At 34.7% G+C, this 23389-nt stretch overlaps 3 protein-coding genes across 10 annotated transcripts in view; 2 read left to right on the top strand and 1 right to left on the bottom strand.

Moving 5' to 3' along the window:
- LOC106177784 (synaptosomal-associated protein 25) overlaps window positions 1-11600 on the top strand; it is a 30179-nt gene extending 18579 nt beyond the window's left edge. For 2 of the 7 annotated variants that reach the window (XM_013560672.3, XM_013560669.3), the window contains 5 exons: window positions 710-758; window positions 3177-3294; window positions 3900-4034; window positions 6484-6628; window positions 8966-11600. In XM_013560672.3, the coding sequence (XP_013416126.1) occupies window positions 710-758; window positions 3177-3294; window positions 3900-4034; window positions 6484-6628; window positions 8966-9031 (513 nt within the window). In that variant the 3' untranslated portion in view covers window positions 9032-11600. Of the gene's footprint in view, window positions 1-299; window positions 349-709; window positions 759-3176; window positions 3295-3899; window positions 4035-6483; window positions 6629-7909; window positions 8003-8347 lie in introns of all 7 variants that reach the window. The other 5 variants (XM_013560670.3, XM_013560668.3, XM_087006652.1 and 2 more) reach the window with 4 other exon arrangements.
- Window positions 9497-15602, bottom strand: LOC106177782 (leucine-rich repeat-containing protein 57). The gene is made up of 5 exons (XM_013560662.2): window positions 15427-15602; window positions 14830-14965; window positions 14247-14515; window positions 13757-13942; window positions 9497-13546 (listed from the first exon to the last, which is right to left on the bottom strand). Exons 1-5 carry the CDS (start codon window positions 15505-15507, stop codon window positions 13505-13507), a joined length of 714 nt encoding a protein of 237 aa, XP_013416116.2. The 5' UTR covers window positions 15508-15602; the 3' UTR covers window positions 9497-13504.
- Window positions 15603-17706: 2104 nt separating this feature from the next.
- Window positions 17707-22473, top strand: LOC147763381 (uncharacterized). 2 transcript variants are annotated; one of them, XR_015333271.1, is made up of 2 exons: window positions 17707-20235; window positions 20631-22473. XR_015333271.1 is itself a non-coding variant. In XM_087007049.1 (2 exons), the coding sequence occupies exons 1-2, from the start codon at window positions 19656-19658 to the stop codon at window positions 21508-21510; spliced, it is 1449 nt and encodes a 482-aa protein (XP_086863175.1). In that variant the 5' UTR covers window positions 18891-19655; the 3' UTR covers window positions 21511-22473. The 2 variants fall into 2 exon arrangements, 1 of the variants encoding a protein (XP_086863175.1); XM_087007049.1 differs by having other exon boundaries at window positions 18891-20224.
- Window positions 22474-23389: the final 916 nt, after the last annotated feature.

Raw genomic sequence — 23389 nt, 5'->3', positions numbered from 1 at the left:
AGGGATATTTGATGAGTACCACGACATCTTTTGGTGCCCTTTGTAGTTTTATATCATCTTTGGGTACTTATGAGGGTGCGGCATCCACCAAACTGCACTTTCATATAATTTTTTTGAGTACATCAGGAAATATTTAAAAGTGAATTGCATGGCTGATGTTAGCAACATAGTTCCTGTGGGCTGATATTCTCCTTGTCACTAGGGATGTTTTGTACATTTTTTTTTGTTTTTGTTCGACACGTATGTGTACAGTACTAAAAAGTGTGCTTGTATTTTTCCCTGCTGCGGTTGGGTGACAGAGTAAGGATGCTGGTATTCGAACACTTGTTATGCTGGACGAGCAGGGAGGTAAGACTGATCATCCGTCCAGGACCCACCAGCCATAGATGTGACCTGCGCACCTGAATGTTAATAGATTAGCTAGCGCCTGTAGTTTCTAGACCAAAGAAGGTATTTGCTGATCAGAAAATTGATTTTATGAAAATTAAAGGGAGTGGGTGGGTGGGGGGCTTTAAAAACATAATAGTGACATTTTGAGCAGAGGTTAAGTTTGAGAAAATCACCAAATACCTTCTCCAACCCTTTTGTTTTTGTATTGTTTGTTTATGTGAGCATGTGTATTTTAATAGATATATTATATTATTTCTCTAACAAACTTTATTTGAACACAGTATTTCTACACTTTCTGATTGTTTGTGTTTACTACCAGAGCCAAGATGTGGGTATTAAAACACTGGTAATGCTGGATGAACAGGGCGGTAAGATGTTTGCACCAATACTAACTCTGTATATCTATTTATCTATGTAATTATATATTGCATTACTGTCGGCACGGCACTGGTAGCACATTGGTATTTCCTTCTGGTATGGGCAATGGTTCGAATGGAGCTTGTACACATTTCTTAAGTCTGACTAAAGTACACCACACTGAAGAAGACCCAAAGCACCTTTCCACCAGGTTATTCACAGCGGCTTGCACTTCTTATTCATATATACAGACACAGTGTGCCTGGATATTTGGCTATGTTGCTGTCTGTCTCTCTATCTTGTCATACCATCTCTCTTCTTTAAGTCTTAAATGATGGTTATACTGTTCTTTTTAATTATTTTTGATTCAGTTTTATTATTTTTACAAAATACCTTAGAAGCATCATGTATACTTGATGCCATGTATCAATACAAGCAGCCTTAATTAATATAATTAAATAACCCCTTTTCCTTTTTTTTTTTTTTTTTTTTTTTTTTTTTTTTTTTTTTTTTTTTTTTTTAATGATTTAGAAACACATTTGGTGTCTGTAAATATGTCTAGTTTATCTTATTACTAAAGATCATATCTTTTTAGTCTCCAAGATTAATTTTTGTTGTCAAACATCCTGGAATGCTTTTTTATTCAAATACAATTAGATTATGGTGACAAGTAATTATTGAAAAAAGCACATATATGTTTCTGTCATGGTATTTGTCTAGTTATGACTACATTAGCATTATATTATTATATGCCACACTTCAAAATTATTTGTAGGGTTTGTCACAAGACCATACATATCGGACTCAGTTTTGTTGTCTTTAATCTTCTTATTCTGTTTGTGGCCTGTGCTTCTATCATGTGAAACCACTAAAACATTGATTTTAATACCCCTGCTCCAAAATTGCAATTATATACTAAATGGTTTAAAGGCACATACTCTGCAAAATACTCACTTACCTATTAGTAAGTGATACATAAATTGAGTTCCTAATTGCATGCTCATCTCATTATTCTCCCCCCATTTTTTTTCACTTTTTATCCTTCATATTCTGCAATTTATGCATAGTCAGGTAGATGGTTGCAGTGCATGAGAATTCCCTGAGTATGGTTGAACAATTTCATAAAAATTATGATTTGTTCTTCAACATGAAATTTGTTAGATTATGATTACAAAGTAATGATGTCCAAAGTGCAAGAAATGAGTACCTTTCACCCACCTCCCACTTACTGAATACTGTAGTTCAGGCTTGTATTGGGGATATAATGTCCAGTGCTTGTAGTCTCTGGAAGACCAAATTATATAAAGCAGGAATCAGCAGAGTTGTTGGTGTTTCTATAACTCTTAGGCACAAGATGCTGCACTCATTGGTTTGGTTTCTATGGATGGTCAGGGGGGTAAGTTCAGGGGCAAAGAGGCTACTGACACCCTAACACTGTTAAAACATGTATTTGAGTTATATAACATTGTTGAGAAGACACCTGAGCTGAAAAAAAGTATTTCTTAATATTTACTCATTAAAACAAGTTATGGGGGTTTGAAAGCTATTTTCTGAAATCAAACACGTAAGGTGGGTTGAGACTTTAAGATTTTTGAAAGAATTTGAACTACCTGTTTGCCAATAGTCAAACAAAGCTGTCATGGAACAGATTAAATTACAAAATATTAAGAATTATTCTGAGTGTCAAAAAATTCTATTTCCCAGTTTTATTTTTATCTGTTTATTGCTTACCAACAACTGGTTTACTTTACCAGTTGATTCTAATGTCAGTTTTGTCTAAAAAGTTTGTTATATTCTAACAAAGGTTTTACCAAGCTGTTCATGCAGATGTTGTCAAAGTATAAAAGATTCATGAAAGATAAATTTTGCAAGCTAATAAAAAAGTTTTATTTCTGTTGCATTATATAAATATAAATGTGGTTGTTTTGTTTGGATATTTTGCTCAACCTGCTTGTGCTTTGTACATGCTTTATCTTTACGTGACCTTTGATTAATCATTTGTACTGGACATTCTTTTCTATAATCACTTAACATGTTTTAATGCTTGTCTGGATGAGGTTTTTAATCTGTGATGAAATATTGTTCTTAAAATGTAATGATTTTTTCTTAATAAGTTATAACACAAGCCTTCTGTTATTGAAGTTAATTTTGCACTTGAATTTGTGTGAAAAGGCATCCCTTGAGGATTATTTTAATTTAAACAAATGTAAATTTTGAATTGAATAAAATCATGCATTTTTTCAGACATTCCTTTGGTTTAATTATATACAATACTGCAGGTGCCATCTTGTACATTTATTTACCTTTTTTTGGTTGACCATCAGGTGTATTTAAAAAGTTTTGAGAGCTATATGGCAGTTATGAACCCAAAATATATTGCACAGTACATGAATAAAGAGACTCTTATTTGCATTGAACCCTGCTTTCAGAACAACTGGATAAGATTGAGGAGGGTATGGATGAGATCAACCGTGACATGAAAGAAGCAGAGCAGAATTTAGAGGGGCTGGAGAAATGCTGCGGACTGTGTGTGCTTCCTTGGAAAAAGTAATTATAAAAGACTGAGCTATTGTTATTGTGTTTTGTTATTTTTAACATGTGTTGAACTACTGTGTTATTTAGTGAAGTGGACCTCTGGAAAGCAATTTTTCCATTCAAATTTGCTGTAGTTATCTGAAGGGCTAAAATACAGATGGAGTGTGATATTGAAATTTTCAAAAATCAGTGTTCATTTCCCAGTTTTTCTGCCTTGTTTTAGTTTGAGAATTCCTTTCCCTGTATCAAAGTGTCAACTTTCACATATATTTTACATAATGATTTTATTTTGTACACTTGTTATCTGAACCAGTGATGTGCTGTTTTATTTAGAATCCATTGGTTGTTATAGCTGCAGTTGTAATGTAGGCACAGGCCTGTACTAGTTGTGGTGCAGACAAGTTTGTAAACAAGTTTTTGAGCACTGTTGAGGGAAACAGTACCAATAAAAGATTCATTCATGTTAAATTTTCAGCTTCCTAGAATGAATGATTTTGTCATTGAATTGAATTTTTACTCTAGACTTTCAGTTAAAACAAATAAATAAGGAAATAAAGTGGAAATATTTTAATGAAATACTTATATATACTTAATGAGCATTTATGATTCTTTTCCAGAACTAAAAGCTTTGAGAAGGGAGGGGATTACAATGCCACATGGAAAGCATCTGAAGATGGCCAGGTGAACTCCAATGGTCCCCGAGTCCAGGCCCCTGGAGAGCAAGTCATGATTGGTGGCAACTATGTCACAAGGTAAGAAGATACAGTGATCACACAGCTGTGAAATGAAAGCTGATATGCTGATTTCTGTTGGCTGTGGTCTGTGAAGAGCAGTTTTTGATTATTCAGGCAGAAATATTTCATTTACTGAAACCATTTATGCATATTGGTTTCATATGTATCTATGAGAAATATTGTCGGTCTTAAAATATAACTGTATGAGCTATTATTCTGTTATTCTATGTGGCACTGGTTTGTAAGTTTATTACTGGAACAGGCTGTCTCAGTTAGAAAGCATGTACTGTTTGTAACAAAATTACTGAATTTTGTTGTGCAATTATTTGCAAGATTTCTTATAAGCCACTGCAGGTTTTTAAACAAAATTGTGGAGTATTTTTTATACACAATTGACCTATATACTGTTTGTCAGTAAAAGCTTATTTTGTAACAAGATGCTGAGGAAGTTTGAGCTTTGGGCTAAGTTAACTTTTAAGATTTCTTGGAGATATTTTTATAGTGTCATTACTATGTCTTTAGGTTTCCTCTCTCCTGCTCTAAATTATGGTGAAGGACATTTTGTAGGGCATAATATTTTTAACATTACAATTACGTTGTTATGAATTGTTTATCTTTAATTTCCTTTATATTATTCATAAAGTTAACTCATCCTCAAATGTCAAAGTTATTCTCCAACTGGTCTTGATTCAAAATGAGGATGTTGTAAAATGAGTTACTGCTGTCATTTTCTAAGATATGACTCTGAATGAGGTAAAAAGGAGTGGGAAGAATGTAGAATAAGATTATCAGATATTGATTGCTTGATTTGTTTCTGGTAGTATTTAAAGTATGACGTTCAGAAAAATCTGAGCTGCTGCGTGCATAGATTGATTTACATCAGCAGTGTTGAGTGTAGGTGTATAGATCGTGGTGTGAAATGCCAGTTCCATTTGTTCTCATCAGGCTGAACTTCCTATTGCAGGCTACAGTTACAACCACTGTTCTTTCACACAGGGACAGCTGCAGTCAGTACAGTACCTTGACTAGATTTACATCCATGTTAAAGTGTTTCAGTCCACAGGCTTGTGTTTGAGAGATAACAGTCTCTGGGAAATGCACTCTGGATTAGATCAATAATCCATCTGCAATGCAATGATAGTGTGTGATGGATGGGACCTGTTTCTACATTTACATCTGCCCTTTTGGGGACGTTGCTATAACAAAAATAATATGACTAATAGAAAACCTCTTATGTAGAACTCAGATAACCAAACTACGCTACTGAACTGCTGAGAAATATTTGTATGAACAAATTATGATTGATCTGCATGGTATTGACTGTAATACACACATAGGTTTTTACAGACATAAAAATCAACTTGATATGACTGAAATCCATTCTTGATAAGTAATTTTTTTTATTTTTCCCTTATTAAGGGGCAGAAGTCTATTTATGGTAATATATACATGGTTTTGATCTTGAGGGCCATTTAAAGGATTTTTGTTGACTTGAATGATCTGAACAAATGAAATATCTCCCCACGCTAAATCCCATTTAAGGAAACAAGTATTCTAGGTTTTGCTAGACAATAGCGAGATGGGTATGCTTTGAAATGATGGAAGACCTAAAACAATCTGTACAAAATTAAATGCTTTTTTTTTAAAGGCTTGATACATTTCCTTGGTTCAATACATGACCTAAGAGTTTTGTGAAGTCAACTTCAAGTTTCTTGCTTCTTTGCCTTCTAATGTACTAGTAATATGCTTTAAATTAAACAAGTTCCAATGGGGACTTGTCAACCAGTCTGGCTGGCAAACATTTTAACCTTTTTGCTCTTGTCTGTTTTGATATTGATACTGTTCCCATGGGCAGGGATGTCCAAAGTAGTTCTTTTTCAGTGGAGGTTTTATCTTAAGTTCAGTACCCTACAGTAGTGGTGTGTGGTTCTGTAACATTCTTAAGAAAAATATAAATGGATTGTACAAGTAAAAATACTTCCTCTGATTTGGCAAGGGGGTAATGGATGGCTACAGAAGGGCTGCATGCCAACTCATACATAGTCATCGGCAATTTTGATCTTCTATTTGGCTTCATGTAAAGTATCTAATACATTAGCATTTTAAACACTTATATGTGTATAGATAAATGATTCAAGCTGAAGAACAGTGTAATGGGGAGTTATATAGTAGTGTTTGAGTTCTACTATATACCTAATTTAAGTAACTTTTTGAGTTCACGGTCTTCTGCTGTAATAAAGCATGGAGGATACAGCTGGTAACTTGTATGTAAGAGCTCCTATCAATAAGAATGAAATTGGGAGAAATTAATTAAAGAAGTAAAACATTTCCAAATCACAACTTGAAATCAATTTTCCATTAAATGTACTGTACCATGCATTTAAGCTTATTAGATTTAGTTTGATTTGTCTATGGCATTATTTTATCCACACAATCATACAAATCCTCTTTTATTTTATGTATTTAGAATAACCAAAGATGCAAGAGAGGATGAGATGGAACAGAACATCTCAGAGGTTGCAGGCATGATTGGTAACCTGAAGAACATGGCCTATGATATGGGCAATGAAATTGACAACCAGAACAGACAGGTGGACAGAATCAATCAGAAGGTGAGGGTCTTTAAACTCTTTTCAAGATTTTATTCTCATCCATGGTTGATACCTCACAGAAGAATGAGACATGGTTTGTCATTTGTTTTGGAATTAATTAATTTTTAATACTTTTTAATAATTTCAATAAGATTTGAAAAAAGAGAACTGAGTTATGCTATGAAAATTAAAAGTTGATTTTAATATCACCTATCCCAGATATTTTGTTTCAGTAATTTGTTGGTCTTCTGTAAACTTTCCTTAGCACCAGTATGTGGGCTTTGTGAATTATGTTTAAAATACTGTGTCTAGAAATTTACTAGATACAATTTATTTGTCATAATTCATTTATAGGTTTCCGCATGTTTAACATATTCTATCAAAATTGTTAACAACAGATTCATGATAATGAATAATGGCATTTCTGTTTCTCATAGCTTTGTTATCCACAGGGGAACATTAGTTTATGGTTCCTGTCTTCATTGATTGAGTAAAGATACCTCTGCTTGACTTGATATTTGTACTGCATTAGTGCAGTGCTGGTCAAAGCACTTGATTAATGGCGTGTTTATGTTTGATATTTATCGACTTAAAGTGTGACAGCAGATGATGATTAAATTATTTTGCCTAATAATTTCATAATAATTGGCTGAGACGTTTTTTGTTGCATCTGTTGCTGTGATATTTGTGCTTCGGATTGAAGTAGGCATTTAAGGATTACACTATATCATACAGTGTTGAAACAGATTTGATTATAGTGAAGTCTGAGTCATGTAAGTCAGTTGGCAATACATCAGTGGCAACAAAAAATAAAACACCTAAATTAAATTATTGCATATCTCTTGTGTCGAAAGTTAATTTTGGATTCATCTTCCCATCAGAAAAAATATGTATTCCAAATTGGTTTTCTCCAGAGACTTAGATAACCTTAAATACTCCCAGTTAATCATATTTTGTAGGTCCTGTGAATAGAATAATATTCTATATATAATAATTTTAGAATAAAATGATCCAGACATAATGCCCAGCATGCCATATACAATCTTATTTATCAACCTTACCCTGGGCTCACACTTCACTTAATGACCTGTAGGCTCATTGGTCATACATTTATGATTTTTAAACAGGTAAATTATGTTTATTGTGACATGTTTAACCAGAGAATGTTATTGTTGTTAACTTGTTATTGTTCTGGAATTTGTATCATTATATCTCTTAAAAAGAAATGTTAATTTAGTTGAGGGTCAAGAAATCCGGTCACAGCTGCCGTAATAAAAACCTCTGTTTTCCTTGTTATTTTAGGCCACCTCAAATGAAGTCCGTATCAATGAAGCAAACAAGAGGGCTAACAAACTTCTTTAGTCATGATGACTGGTGGAATTCTCTTATATGCAGGTTCAGAAATAAACTGCAGAAGAGATTGCAATCAGGATGTGTGATCGCTCTTTAATTTCATAGTGTGCAGTAAGAACTGCACCAAGAAAGCTTGCATTCATTATTTCATCAAATAATTTCTTCTTGTTTGCAGCAATTTGCAGCTTTATTTCATTATTAATTTAAAGTTTTGTTGCATGATTTCAGTTTAACAGAGAATGAAACTTTTTTTGTTTAGGTTATTTTTCACACTATGTGGAGTTTTGCCCAGGCATAATGCCCATGATTGAGGGCAATGTACGTGTTATAGGTAGATGTTACTAGTAGTTAGACCATTGCACATCTTTCTTGGGTCCTATTTTTTAGGCCACCTCAAATGAAGTGCGTATCAATGAAGCCAACAAGAGGGCTAACAAACTTCTTGGTTAGTCATGATGAATGGTGGAGTTCTCTTCATGCAGGTTCACAATGACTATTTACACAATAGAGACAATAACACCATGGATACATTGAAGCAGCAACAGCATTCATTTTGTTTGCAGCAAGAGTTGCTTGTGACTAACATTTCAAGTTCCATTGGAACATTTCCATTGTGCTTTACAATGGAGGAGGAAGGAGGGGAAGTGGCAGCATCAGCATTGTCTGTCAAAAATCATTATTTGCAACTTACAACATTTTCTTTCATAGCATCTTTTTATAGTTTAGTCATTTTTAGTGGTCTTTCTTAGTCACCATGGGACTGCATTATGGAAAGATTGCAGCTTTTCGGCGATGGAATTCTATCTCTTATTTGCAGCAGTTGTTGCTTGTTTTGCATTTTCTGTCCTGTTTTATTGTTTTTCTTTTTATTTACATGATACTGTTAAGTCATGAAGATAGCCATCTAAATAGAATTCTCATTTCCTGGTTTGCAGTGGCATGGTCTGCAATTTTTTTAGTTTGATTATTGCATTGCACATCTTTATTTGGGTGCTGTTTTTTCAGGCCACCTCTAATGAAGTGCGTATCAATGAGGCCAACAAGAGGGCTAACAAACTTCTCAAAAACTAGTCCATCATCACTGTGCTGCAGGCTTGCAAGTCTGGACCCCCACAGTCTCCATGATCAGTTTTGATATTCTGGTAGTATTCAAATTATGTAATTATATACCACAATGGACAATCTCAAATTGTTAAATTAGGTGATGTGAACTAAACATATTTCAATAATCCAAAGGAGAGGGACTGCTATTTCAAATTTACTTTGTGTATTAAAGCTATGACTGATGTGTTGACTGTCCTCAAAAAAAAAAAAGTTTTTTTTCTTTGTCAAAGGTTGAATAAACACTAAAACATGCTTTCTTAGATGAATGGGATGGAGGAATTTTTCACAGTATTGATGTGAAGTTCAAAGGCATCCAAATATATTTTCCTTTTACAAAGTGATCATGACATGGCTTCTGGAACTTTGTGCAATTCTTTTAGGGAGATTAGATTAAGGATATATACGAATATGTGTGTATGTATGTGTATTTCAAAAAAAAAAAAAAAAAATTAAAAAATCATATTAAAAGTTTTAGCCTCTATAGGCTCTTTCAAGCTATTCAGTTCAAAAACATTTTCATGAACATTTTTATTATTCATTGGTAAAATAATCAAACAATTCCATCTGGTAACTCACTTATTGCATGCTTGTGTATTTCTTTCTTCATTTTTAACATGCTTTTCACAAAGTCTGTCTGAATTTCATATTGTTGAATTTTGTTTCTGTTTTGTTACTTCAGTTACATTTAATTTGCTCAAAGTAATAAATGCTGGTGCACTAGAATCTAGAGGAAACAGAAATGTGTAGTTATTTTAGAGTTTTGACTTTTATCTTGTTCATATAATATCTGTATTCTTATTAAGCAATTTATTGTTTGGGTGATTACTAAAAATTCTGTCATTAAGCCTTTCATGTAAAATGATGCACTTAAGGGTGCGTACATAATATTGTGCACCTTGATTTCCCTGACAGAAAATTTTGTAAATTCAGTCAAAATTAGCTCTTTGAAGCCCAGAGAATAATTGATCCTTTAATCTGGCTGATGTAAAATAGGGTGTATTGCACCACATTGCTTTCTGTATGTTTGTGGAGTTGACTTGTTACACCCTGGCAATGATGCAGTCATTATTCAAAGTTTTTAATTCCCAATTCTAAGAACAGGATCAATCAAATCAACTGGGCATTTAGTCAGTGATAACACATTTGTTAAATTCAACAGCATTTGTATATTGTAAAAAAAATTCTTTCATACCAAGATCAAAGGGGATATAGGTCCTCTGTAGAGTGTGTGGTGTGTGAGAAAAACCAATGTTCTTAGGACAACCTTTTTAGTTGTAATAATTATGGTGTAAATTGATGCTCTATATGGTATTCTCCACAATTGTAATACTTTGCAGGCATTTGAAGGCATCGGTGGGATTCTGTCTGGTGTAGCCAGACTATAAATGTATATTACACTTTTATTCACCTCCAACTTAACTGTCTGTAATAGTCTTCAAGCAAAATATCCAAATTAAGTGTAAGTCATGTTGTATATTGATCATTTGTCACCATTATATAGGTTATTAGAAAGGAATTAAACTAGTCAGTGTTCTGTGCAATGGACTGGACCTCCAGATACCATCCAATCCTCCACAAATCATGTAGCTGGTTTTATTTCAACTATGCAGTGCATCATAACTGCTTAAGATTCTTCAAGATATACAAAAAAAATCAATTTTATTGGAACAAATCTCTAGGTTGTGTTCATTCAGATAAAACATACCTACACTGCTGTGACTGAGTGCTGACAGAAACTTGCATTTGATTTATTACCATATGTATGTTCTGGTACAGAATTCTTTCTAATTTTCTCTCTATTTATAAGTAAAAGGGCCTCAGTAAGACAAGTTTTAAAACTGTGTGAATTGTTGTCCAAGGCCTTAAATTATCCATCTGCAAACAAAAAGATAGCATTGCATTACTCTTAGGGAGCGTTTAGATAAACGCATCATGCAAGTTAGATCAGTCCAACTCTACAGGAGATTCTCCCTAACTGCAACGACTATCATTGTCTTAAATGTCTGGGAAGCCTCCTCAAGTGCAAGTAAGGAGGCACTTCAGACAATTAAACTGATTACACTGAATGAAATTTAGTTAGAATCCCCCTCAGAGTTGGATCAATTTAGCTGGTATGACGTTTGAATCTGAACACAGTCTTAGTCTAAAAGTGATCTTTGTAGACATAATTCTCAATTTGAAAAAAAAGGGGGATTTTGTCAGATATTGTTTGAAAGCCGTATGGCCATTTCTGGTGGAAAAAGTTTTTTCTTGACTGTCCCAAAAGAATGTCAATTTTATCATTGATTTCTTTGTTAATTATTACAGAATGACATACAAGTATATATATTTGTATCAATTGTTGATTTATTCTGTATTCATTATTCTGAATTTTTATAACATGTCAAAAAGTATGTCAGATGTTCTTATATTTCACAGATTCCACTAAGGAGGCATTCCACTTTTCCTCTGTTTCTAAGTACTTTCTGAGTATTTTAGAAATTATTGTGCAAATGTCTTTGTGTAAATTTTCAATAAAAATTTAGTTGAAAAAATATTACTGTGTCTATTATGAATGATTTACACTTGGTTGTTTGGCTTTAATCCAGTGGATTGGAATGAGGGTGTGATCTGTTTTAACACTGTAAGCCCATTGAACCACCCACCCTCTGCCCATTGATCTGAACCCATAATGATAATGCCACTTACCAAAGAGATGAAAAGAGATCTCTTTGCCATGGACAAAATTATGAATTTCACAATTTTGTCCATGCTCTGACAAAAAAAAAAAAAAAAAAAATCTTACAAAGTTCAAATTTTAGTTAAAATGAAGAGAATTACACAATGCCATAATTAGTCAAACTTTCATGTGAAAAATAATTGCAAATACATTTCTCTTTAAGTAAGTATTTAGTAGCAAGTAGATATGACTGTCTTTATTAACATAATGTGGTTTTGAATAGCAGCAAACAAGAAAGCTAAACACAAACGTCATTCTTACACTGCACTTGAAATTGTATTTAAATACATTGAATTGCAAAAGTAATCCATGCTTATATTAAAAATCTTTGATCTCTGGAAAACTGACTAATTCACACCCTGATGGGTATCACGAATGACACTTGGCAACTGCCTAGCCTTGGTGAAACTTCTTCCATTACCTGAGTCCAGACACCACAGTCTTACTGCTACATGTATATGTACAACTTCTACATATAACACAACATTCACTTATGGACAGTAGAAACTGGACAAGAATATTTTAATAAAATCACTTGTATACGTAAAGTACACAAAGTAACAATAAGAAAATGTCAATCTAAATTCTGTCATAGGTAATAGTGTTATTTTAATAAATACATGCCAACTGTACTTAAAATTTAGTCGTAATAATCAACTGTTGTGGTTTAATAGAAACAGATGTGACACTTGTCTCTCAAGATTTTTATGTTCTACGGACCATTCCCAGAGATATTGTACTAACTTTGGATCGATCTCTCTCGAAGGGGATTCTCATTAATTCTTATCAACTTTTTAAACGACCTAAATGTCTGTCACGTCTGCTAAAGCTGTTAGGGGGTAATAAACTACTGGAAGCTGAGCTAGCACGAAAGTTAATTACCCCCTAGCTGATTCGATAGGCGTTACAGACATAAAAGCCACTGAAGTTGACAGTGATTTAGCCCGAATGCCCATGGATTTAGATCGATCCACCAGGATTGATCTAAGCATGGGAACCTGTTCTTATAGAGGTCAAGAGCGATGGCCAGGCCCTCTCCCTTCACTTTTCAACCTCAAGCCACAGTCCAATTATCCACAAAATGTCATATTTAATATTCCTGCTTGTGCTTTTACTTTTATACATTAAGAACTGGTGTAATTGGCTGTTTTTTTTTTCTCAGAATATTCTGACAGCTTGAGCTCACATTGTTTTCCTGTTTTAAGAATTAAAATTCAACACCACTGAAATCGTTTGGGCAATGTCTCACTTCCTTTCTTGGTTACTGAGTTAGACTCTGTACACAGGGCAATTGTAACTGGTTTGGTTCATAAAAGTATTTCAATTAAACTCCTTCAAGATGATTCTACACAGGGGAGATGATGAAAATGTCATCAAAGTTGCTGTGGGTAAGATTATTAAGTGGTCATTTAGAGCATGCCCGAGGATGTTTTTGGTGCACTTTAATCAAAACTTCGTTACCTTGGGGGTTTGCCCTCCTATTGCTCACCATATAAACCACAAATGATTCTGGTGTTTGGTCTCTGCACAGTGATCAGTTGCAGTGGATGACCCTTCCTTCCCACAGAAGACATTAAGATGAGGTCACAGAAATATCATGAGTTTAAAAAGAAGCCTGAGCATCCTCTGTATTTCTGTTTTCTGTGTACATTTCTCATTTTCAGCAGCTAATAGTAACTCATTTCTTGTTCTCGGTCCAAGTCAATCTTCATCTTGAGACTTTAATTAAATTTTTTCTTGGAAGCAGAAAATCTTTCCATGTACTGCAACGTGATAAGAATGATTAGCCACAATATATTAATAAAATTCTAGTGTTAAATCTCCACAATGAATGATGGATATATCTACATAATCATTTGAAAATCAAATCCAATATAGTACTATCCCAGGGTCCTATGTAAATGTTAAACATTTATTAACAGATAATTTTTTCAATTGACAATTTATTTCTTGTCTACATATATAATCCATACCTCATCATATCCCTCCAGCTGATGAAATTGTTTCATTTCAAATATATTGCCTTCAACTGCAAGCAGAGAAATCTGTGATTCCTTCATGATTTTTGGAGTCAATTCTGACAGTTCCAGACAATTTTCTTCCAACCTTAAAACCTTCAACCTTGGGCACTCTGCAACAGCTTCTGATAACTTAGATATCTGGAAAAAATACAAAGTAGGGCAAAAAGTAACCAGCTAAGCATTTCGTGAAACATTTGTTCCCATGAAAAGTTGTTGCATAAAATGATGTGGAAAAAGAAAGCCAATCAAAATCAAAATCATGTTACAGTGGTCTGTCAAATAATTTTTCACGTAATATTTAATCATATAAAAATCAAATAGTGTATTGATAACATACAACACTTCCCTAAAATCATATCTGTATAATATGAATTTAAAAGTTACAAAGACACACTATTTGTAATGATATAACAATAAGTATTAAGCATCTAAACTAATTTACCTGGTTCCTATTGAGATTGAGTTCAATAACAGAAAGTGTTTTCACTTGATCTGGAACTTCTCGTATGGTATTGTGGGATAAGTCTACTGAATCTAGAGACTTGAGCTCACACAACTGAACAGGAAATGCAGAGAGTTTATTGTGTGTGAGGGTGAGTGTTTTTAGAGCTGACAATTTTGTAAATGCACTTGGCAGCCTAAATATTTTGTTCATGTCTGCTGATAAAGACTCTAGTTTTTTCAGGTTACCAAACTCTTCTGGAAAACCATCTAAAAGAAACAAGAAATATATATATGATTTCCAGGAATATGAATTAGCAGAATCTAAATAGCTATTAGAGCAGACTTCCATGTGTTTAATAACTTATATCTTGCCAAATATTCAATCATAGTTACAAGCTTAAAATTATTTTAAAAAATTCAAGTATTTATTATTCATTATTTTCTTAGTTACGTGTATATACTATATCCCAATAAATCATCTGTTAAAATTTGGTAATATTACACAGAAGTAATTTATACATGTCATATCAAAAGGTTTAATTTAATAAATCTACATCCATGATGCAACATTTCCAAATTACCTAATCTATTGTCATTTATTGCCAATGCCTTAAGCACATTAAACTGGCCTATGGCTGGTGGTACAGATGGAATCTTGTTGTGGGACAGGTCTAATGTACGGAGATTCTTCGTTAATCTTAGGAGTTCTCCAGGGAACTGGAATTCACAAACATCTGATTCTGTCAACAAGGCAATTAACAATTCTCTTTAAAAATCTTACCATAACAATTGACATCAAACAATAAGCATGGTAAACAAAGTGCTCTCCCCTCCATTACTTGAGTTTCAAACATGTAAATTACCAAATTTTGCTGCTAATTTGCAAGAAGGAATTTTATTTTCTAACAAATTTGCTGCAATTAGCAGCAATACAAATTTATCTTGCAAACTCCTTGCCACAAAACAGTTTTAGTTTGCAGCAAATCTGTTGGAAACTTCTCACTTTGTTATCTAAAATCTAAGACAATTAATAGGAGTGCTGATGAGCAGTGTCGGGGGTGGGGGTATCTGGTCTACAATGCAGTGTGGTACAGCAGCCAGTGCATCACATTTATTTGGCATACAGTACATCTATGATCTACTTGCACAAGATCACCAGTGAATAACAATAATGATACCTCACTTAATCCTTGCTTGCTAAGGTTGCAAGCGCCCGTTTTTTCTGCAGTGTCAATGTGTGGTTTGATAGAATTACCCATATTCCTAAACACAATAATTCCACATACAGATTAGGCGTATCAGCCAAGAAAGAGACTTTTATTTTGGTTTGCTTCGTAAATAGGGTGTCTTAAACCAAGACAAGCTTCACCGCATAGTCTAAAATTGATTTTATGTTGAAATTGCTACTCGAGCCTAAATTACCATAAGAGCATTTTAAGTAAATGATAAGTTTAAAAATGTATATAGTAGAACTTGAAACTCTCTTTTCAGTTAATTTAACATTTAGAATCTTATCTTGATACAAACTGCCATCTATGAGCCATTGCACTAAATGAAGCTTTCATTCTATAGCTTCTCCGAATGAAAAGGGCCTTACTTGCGAAAACACTTCTGCACGTCTATTGGTCTGCTGGTATGTGCGTTTGTTTGTGATCACATTTGTGGAGGCCACAATTTTAGAGATTTTGTTTAATTTTTTTAGATTGATAACAGACCAAGGACGAACAGATTTAATTATTCCAAAAAGTTCCAACTAGAAAAGCACTCCGAGGGCGCAGACCTCCGCGCAAGGCAGCAAAGTCTCCACCCAATGCCGTTTCACCCCTAAATTTTCATTCTATAATGATTTAGTTTTTTTATTTTTGATTACTGATTATTGATTGATTAATAATCCGGATCACCACCAAAAATAATCATCTGTTACTTGGCCTTCTTCTGACAGTTCCTGAAAATTTCATCAAAATCGGTCCATAACTTTTTCTGTAATGTTGCAAACAGACAGACAAACTAACGGAACCAAAAACATAACCTCCTTGGCGGAGGTAATTACACGGTACGCATCAGTTTTAGCAGAAATAATGACTGTTACTCCTTGTATAATAATAATAATTATAATAATAATAATAGTAATAGCAAGCGGAGTGGAGAATGTAAGTAATTAAATGAGTTGGGCTCTATTCAGTTTTTGCTCTTAACCCACATACGTACATCACACAATGTCTTAATTGTGTCTACCGTAGGCCTACTCAATCATGAGTGTGTCCGGTGTATGCAGATAAGAACAGCGAAATTTGGAGAAAGCAAATACGCATACTCTGATATTATAGGCATCATCAGCGTTAAATGCTTTTCAAGCTGAAACCCTGTTTTGAAAATATGGTATGATTTCAGTTGAGCGGTGTTTTGTAATTTATCATTCCATTCTTGAACATTGCAATCTCTCAGTCGAATCGATCTTAGAAGATTCGAAAAAATTACTTTCATTTCCCTGCGCCATGATTATACCACACATGTCCAAAACCATATTTACAAAGTATTGCAATTGTTTCAAGTAAGCCATTTCAACGCCCTGTCTCATCTAAATTCAACGGCATGTTATAGCATACTTTCAGGTATCTGCTCACATTGGCTTTCACCAGTTTAATCCAGAATTTTATACATATCGTACACAGTGAGTTGTAAACCATGGATGTCTGCTACATTCACCTAATGCAGCTTACATGGAAGTGCTCTAGATGTGCTATGGAAATTTGGACATTCATACCTTATACTGGTTGAGCAAAATACATATATAAAAAAAAATGCCTTCTGCATCACATTATATATAACTTTAGGTTAAGGTGTTAGCTGCATGGATATGTATATATATAATATTTTGCTAATATTAGCCTCTTTATCTTAACCTTTATTATCCTTGTTAACTTTAGCCGCAACAGTTTTCCAAAACTTGTTTGGGTTCTATTTCTGATTTGCTATTTACACTTTCCCGTGCACCTTTCTTTGCTTGCTTTACAGAGAATTTTGTGTCTATAGATTCAAGTAAATGCTGTCTGAATTTTCTAACTGGAGATCATTTAAAGCTTCGTACTTCAGTTGTTTTAAAATTTATAAAGCTTCAATCCACCATGGCAGTTCTTGCAAGGAGTTGCACATTTTACTACGAAGGGACTTTATCATATTATTGGTGACTTGATGTACATATTTATGATAATTTCTACAACCAACAATTTCATTTTGTAAATATACACCTATTTCAAAAATCTTATGAAAACTTTCCATTAAATCATCTTCTTTTATTATTTTCCCAATACATTCGTGTTTAATGAAAAACACGTGTGGTATATTCAGACAGTAGATACAAGACTTAGATCGAAAATAAATACTTGTTTTATATTGTGCGTTTACATCAAATTGAAAGCTTTATTCTTTTTAAGTTTCAAGAGGAGTTATGAGTTCTTTACACAGCTTCAAGGATATATACGAAAATGACACCTACGCATTTTGTAAATACGGCGCGAAACAATCGTCGCGGACAATTTTGTACTGCGAACTAACTGTATTACGTATGCTTCCAATAAAACCCTGGGGTCTGCGAGTGGTCTGGCCTGGTAGGTAAATATCCATGGTAACAGCGAGACAATAACGAACGAGAGAACTAGCAACAACTTCGTGAATTCTTTAAAACTTCATTGCCTCGAAAATGACATCTTACAATGCAATCAGCTATCATGTTTGCTTATCATACTTGATAAAAATTTATTGAAAGTTATTAACCCTTTATTATCATCATCCAGATACCGAAAATGAGTTATTTTCCTTTATCTAATTATTCGATAATCAGCTATCTTTGTGTTGATTTAAAACGATGAAAAAACTCGAAAATATAAAATATCGCCGTTTATATTTATTTCGTTGCCATGTATAAGCAAAGGCAACTCAAAGCTTTAATCGTCAATTTAACACCTTTCTATTTCGAGGTGAAAATGCAATAGGTATGGGACGTAACTTCACACAAAAATTAGCACAGTTCACTATGAGAGTATAGGCTACGATCTCGTCATTTCGGTTTAAATGTGTTTGTTATGGAGTTATGAGCCCCTACAGATTTTCACCAAACAAAGGCATTATTTTGCTTTATCAACTATAAAATCTTAACTAAGACTTTTAAGAAAAATCGCTGGCAGTGTTTTGGATTACTAAATGGTGCCATTAAATCGCCGTTAAAGTGGTGATCGTTGGTGTTCAGGTTAAAGAGAAATTTGAGAAACCGATTTTTTAGTTTTTACCTCAAAATCATAATTTCGACGTCTCCTGTAAGATGATATATGTTTAAATGTTAATTAATTAATTAACCTTTTCATTGTTTTAAATCAGCACAAAGGTAGATACATTATTGAATAATAAGATGCAGGAAAAAACTCATTTCGGTATCTGGATGAAAATAAAGGGTTACAATAACCTTAATAACACAATACCATCTTGTTGTCCTCGTTCACCATAAAACTTGGAGCATTCAGGGTGATAAACGCAAAGCAAATAATCAGATCATTTTCCCATCCAAAATAAATTTTGTCGCATTTAAGGGTTACTGCAAAGTTACAATCATCGTACAGGTAAATTCTTGTGATGCCCTTGACAATGTTTTCTTTCACAAAAAAAAAAAAAAAAAAAAAAAAAAAAAAAATGCTATCTGACTTCCCTTACGTTTGGCACGTGGCGAATGCTTACCGAAGTGCTTGGAATTAGGCATAAAATGGCCATACTGGTTGTCATTTGATGTCGAAGTTTTTAATGAACAAGCTATTGAACAATCATTTAACAATCGTTTTATTGCATGAAAATGATGCTTTAAACCATACACGTTCTAAGACACTGTTTTTAAAACTGAATGATTACTAATAAACTTTCCTCCCTCGGCCTTTCCAGCTAGATCCCATCCACGGTGACCCCCGTTTCTTATTCCTTCCCGTCCGCGTCTGCGATCGCTTGCAGGGAAAAGATGTAGATTGTGGTGTTTTTTTAAACAATATTTGAACCAATGAACCTTCGGACCAATGAACCTTTGGACTATCGAGACGCCCCCGTTTTATCACAGCTACGTGAGTTTTCGCACGAAGTCGTATATACTGCCTCGCCTTGGTAAAACATGCAGACGCCCCCCTCTTATCACACCTACGGAGGTTTTTCCACCGAGGTATATATACTGCCTCGTCTTTGGAAAAACAGCATATCTGCGGCCTCTCCACCGAGTCACACTAAATTACATAGATCTTCGGGAAATTTTCGTTTTACATCTGCCAAATCTGGTGTCTCTGGTCGATGTATATTAAACTTTGAGTGCGAGAACCACATTCTAGTAAACTTAAGTCAGGCCGGTGTTTAGAACCCTGAGCACGACGGTTCAAAAATGGGTCTTGGACATACTTCTGGATTTACAGTAAAAATCGAAAATCAAACGCCACACGAACTGCATTTACGCGATTACGCGATCGACCATATAAGAGGTGTGCGACCTAAGATTACTGCCTCCATACTGCCCGGCACAGAAGTCCACCAGGCCATAGAAGGTCATGGATATCAAGATGCAAGTTATGGGGCACATGTGGGAAATATTCTATATGTAGTTAAGAAGTACCAAAGCAGATCGAAAGAGAGTCAATGCACCGCTGTGGATAGTGCTTCACATGATGATCATACAGATTGGGTTTTTCGTCTGGAATTATGTGCCGCCTATTACAAGAAAAATTCATTCTATGTGGCGGAAATAATGGACAAAAATGGCCAAATTCATGCAAGAGAAGTGTTTAAAGAGGAAAATGCTCTAGAACACCGTCGCAAAAACCACAGAAATTGCAGCGTGCGTCCCATTCCAGCCAGTGGAAACTGCCCCTTCGCAGTTGAAATGACAGTCTACGAGGAACCAGAAAGGAACTACGGTTGGTGGAACGTGTGTCTACGTTTTAGAGAACGCTTGATGTAAGTAACCTGTAAGTACATTTGGCTGTGTGGATTGTTAATTCAGCCTTTCATTAGACTAGCTGACATACAGCATGCTAATTAATACATAGTGATAACCTGCAATTCTCATTTATATTTGAGTGGAAAGATGATAATTTGTCTCATCTTACTAGTAAGAATCAAGCTGGATGGACAGTGCATTTTTAAACAACCCGCTATACCGAAAAAATTGCAGTAATGCTTACATACTTAAAACAATTTTAAAGTAGACCTATGACCCAAGATATCGATCCTCTATCCTAGATTAGACATAGGTCAGTGACCTTCTTCTGAAAGATATTAATTCGACATTATTTATACTAACAAATAATGATTGCCACAAGATAATATGCGCAAATATTTAAACCCCGTTTATATTTTATAGGTGCTTCGTAGAAAGACTACAGTTTGCTTTTGGTGCTTGGAAAGCATGCAGGATAGCTACAGTACATGAACTACGTGACATTTCCAAAAATTTGCACCTTCATCATCAAAGATTAAGTGTCGCCAGAATCACGGGCCATTCCACTTCAATATTTGCCGCAGTGCTGGGCACTGCGGGAATAGCCGCTTCATTCTTTACCTCGGGGGTATCTCTAATTTTATTAGCGGTCAGTTCCGCATTAGGAGCAGGTGGCGGGATAACTGTGAGTGGCAGCACCATCGCTCGCTCTTTTCTCTCAGCTTCAGCGCAAGCGAAGGCCAATAAGGTCTTACAAAAAGATCACAATGCATTACGTGACATATTGGTACTGTTTGAGACTTTGAAACACATAAGCAGACAAGATCTAATGAAAATCAAACAACAATTCCAGACACACAACGTCTCCAGAAAAGGTATAATATTATCTACAATGCAACACACGGGTAGAATTGGATTCCTCGTGGGTTCAAACCTTCTTTATAAACCAGTCATCACCGCACAGAAACTCGCTGGGGAACTGACCGCGATGAGCACTCGTTCAGTAACCAACACTGGACGCTCTGTGGCCACATCAGGCGGGGAAGATTTGCTCGAACTGTTTTTACGGACAATAGATGTCCAGATCCCGAGAAGCGTTTTAGATTCTGCCAGTGGAATAATTGCCCTGGTGTTTTTGCCTTTTGATATCTGGGGCCTTGTTGAAGCTGCTGCCATAGTGGCTAGTGACACGGGGACTGAGATATCTGAGTTACTGCAACGTACTGCCCAAGCCCTGGAGAAGGAAATACCAACCCAGCAAGACTTTGATATCCTAGTTAACAAATATCTAAGCAGTATTTAAGACAATGTATATCTTCTCCCCACCTGAGTTCTGTCAGTTTTTACGTGCTCACAGAACTGCGATGCTTGGACAAACATGATTTTATTTGGTGAAATGGTCGGGTTTATTTAAATTTTTAAATCAGGCCCGTAGCCAGCAATTTCAAAAGGGGGGTTCTTTTTCTGAAAAAGTGGACCTTTTCCCATAAAAACTTCATGTAACTAGATCAAATTTTACCCAGAGTGGACCTTTTCCCAGCAAAAGGGGCGGTTCTTTCGAACCCCCCGAACCCCCCTGGCTACGGGCCTGTAAATAATATGGCGAATGGCTAGTGCTGTAGAAAAAATTGGTACCAGCTATTGAAGGTAGACCTGGCGTAGTTCTATAGTAGTATAGCTTTCACATCGAGTGGTTAACATGCATGAACATGAATAATGAAAATGAAAAGTACGTTTTGTAAATATAGAATTTCTATTGATTTGAGCATAACATAATTCAAACTTAAAACAACGAAAATAAAAATAAAAAAAACGTTAAACTATTACTAAAATAATGATTTTAACCCTTATGTTCATTGAAGCATTTAAATACTGATGTAGAATTTAGACAAAACTAAATGTATATTATTGCTTCTAAATGTCAACATGTACTCAAGTTAACATTATAAACATGCATGTTTATGAACTGTTTTTTTATCTATCGATGGCCCTGAACATATAAGAAAATTAAACGAGCTGTTACATAAAATGCTTTTAAGTCTTGTAAGAAAACTTGTTAATAGAAAATGTGCATGGTTTTATCTCTCTGCATTTGGACCTCATTCTACATTTAATGAGTACATAAAATTTATATAATGTAATTGTCACATTTTAGGGAAGACGCACTAAGAATGACGAAAATTACAATATCCATTAAAAGTTACACTTATATTTCTCTTATGATGTCGCACTTGTATAACTCCAATAAATGCTAATTTATTCGTTATGTTAAATGCTTTACATATTTATTGGCTAAAAAACCTTCACTTGTCTCTGTAATGCCGCACTTCAAACTTCTACAAATAACAATACTGGGCCATCAAGCTACACTTATTGTTTACTAAACTTAAGTTGAAGATGTTCGGGTGCAGGCTAAATGATGATTCAATGTTTGTTGGGGGGGGGGGGGGGGGCTAGGGGGGGTCGGCTTCGCATCCGAGGACCACCCCTTCAAATAATCCTGGATTCGCTCCTGAACCTACGACGTGTACCTTTATCAAAATGTAATTCCATTAGGGGCAGTTACCAGTAATAGCCAGAAACAGAATAGTCACCTCGTGATATATGCCTTGAACATGCATCGTTCGTTTAACAGTGTATTATTTCACACACATTATAGGCCTAGCACATGACATGCAACTGTAAGTCAAGCCGTTACCCGCGGCAGATAAGTTGTAGCCTAGACGACAATCGTATGACCCTTTAAAAATCTTGATAAACATATTTATCAACTTGGGAATTGCATCACTTACACAGTACGACTTTATGATGGTTAGAACCAAGACGTGTTAAAGAAGTCCCATGTAGCTGAATCTGATATGATGGGAGTTGATAACCTTGGGTGTTTTGGTTCAACTGCAACAAATAACAGTGACATTATCGAGGAGACACTTGATGGAAATAAAACAATAAAACATACCACTCCCTGGTTTTTATCAAATTTGCTATATTTGCTATATTATCGAGGAGACACTTGATGGAAATAAAACAATAAAACATACCACTCCCTGGTTTTTATCAAATTTGCTATATTTGCTATATTATCGAAGAGACACTTAATGGAAATAAAACAATAAAACATACCACTCCCTGGTTTTTATCAAATTTGCTATATTGAGTCTTTGGGTGATCATATATCTCTT

Source organism: Lingula anatina, chromosome 2 (genome assembly GCF_051362555.1).
Source record: "Lingula anatina isolate TDL-2025a chromosome 2, LinAna3.0, whole genome shotgun sequence".
Classification (NCBI taxonomy): Eukaryota; Metazoa; Brachiopoda; class Lingulata; order Lingulida; family Lingulidae; genus Lingula; species Lingula anatina.
This window is presented reverse-complemented; position numbering and strand designations above follow the sequence as displayed.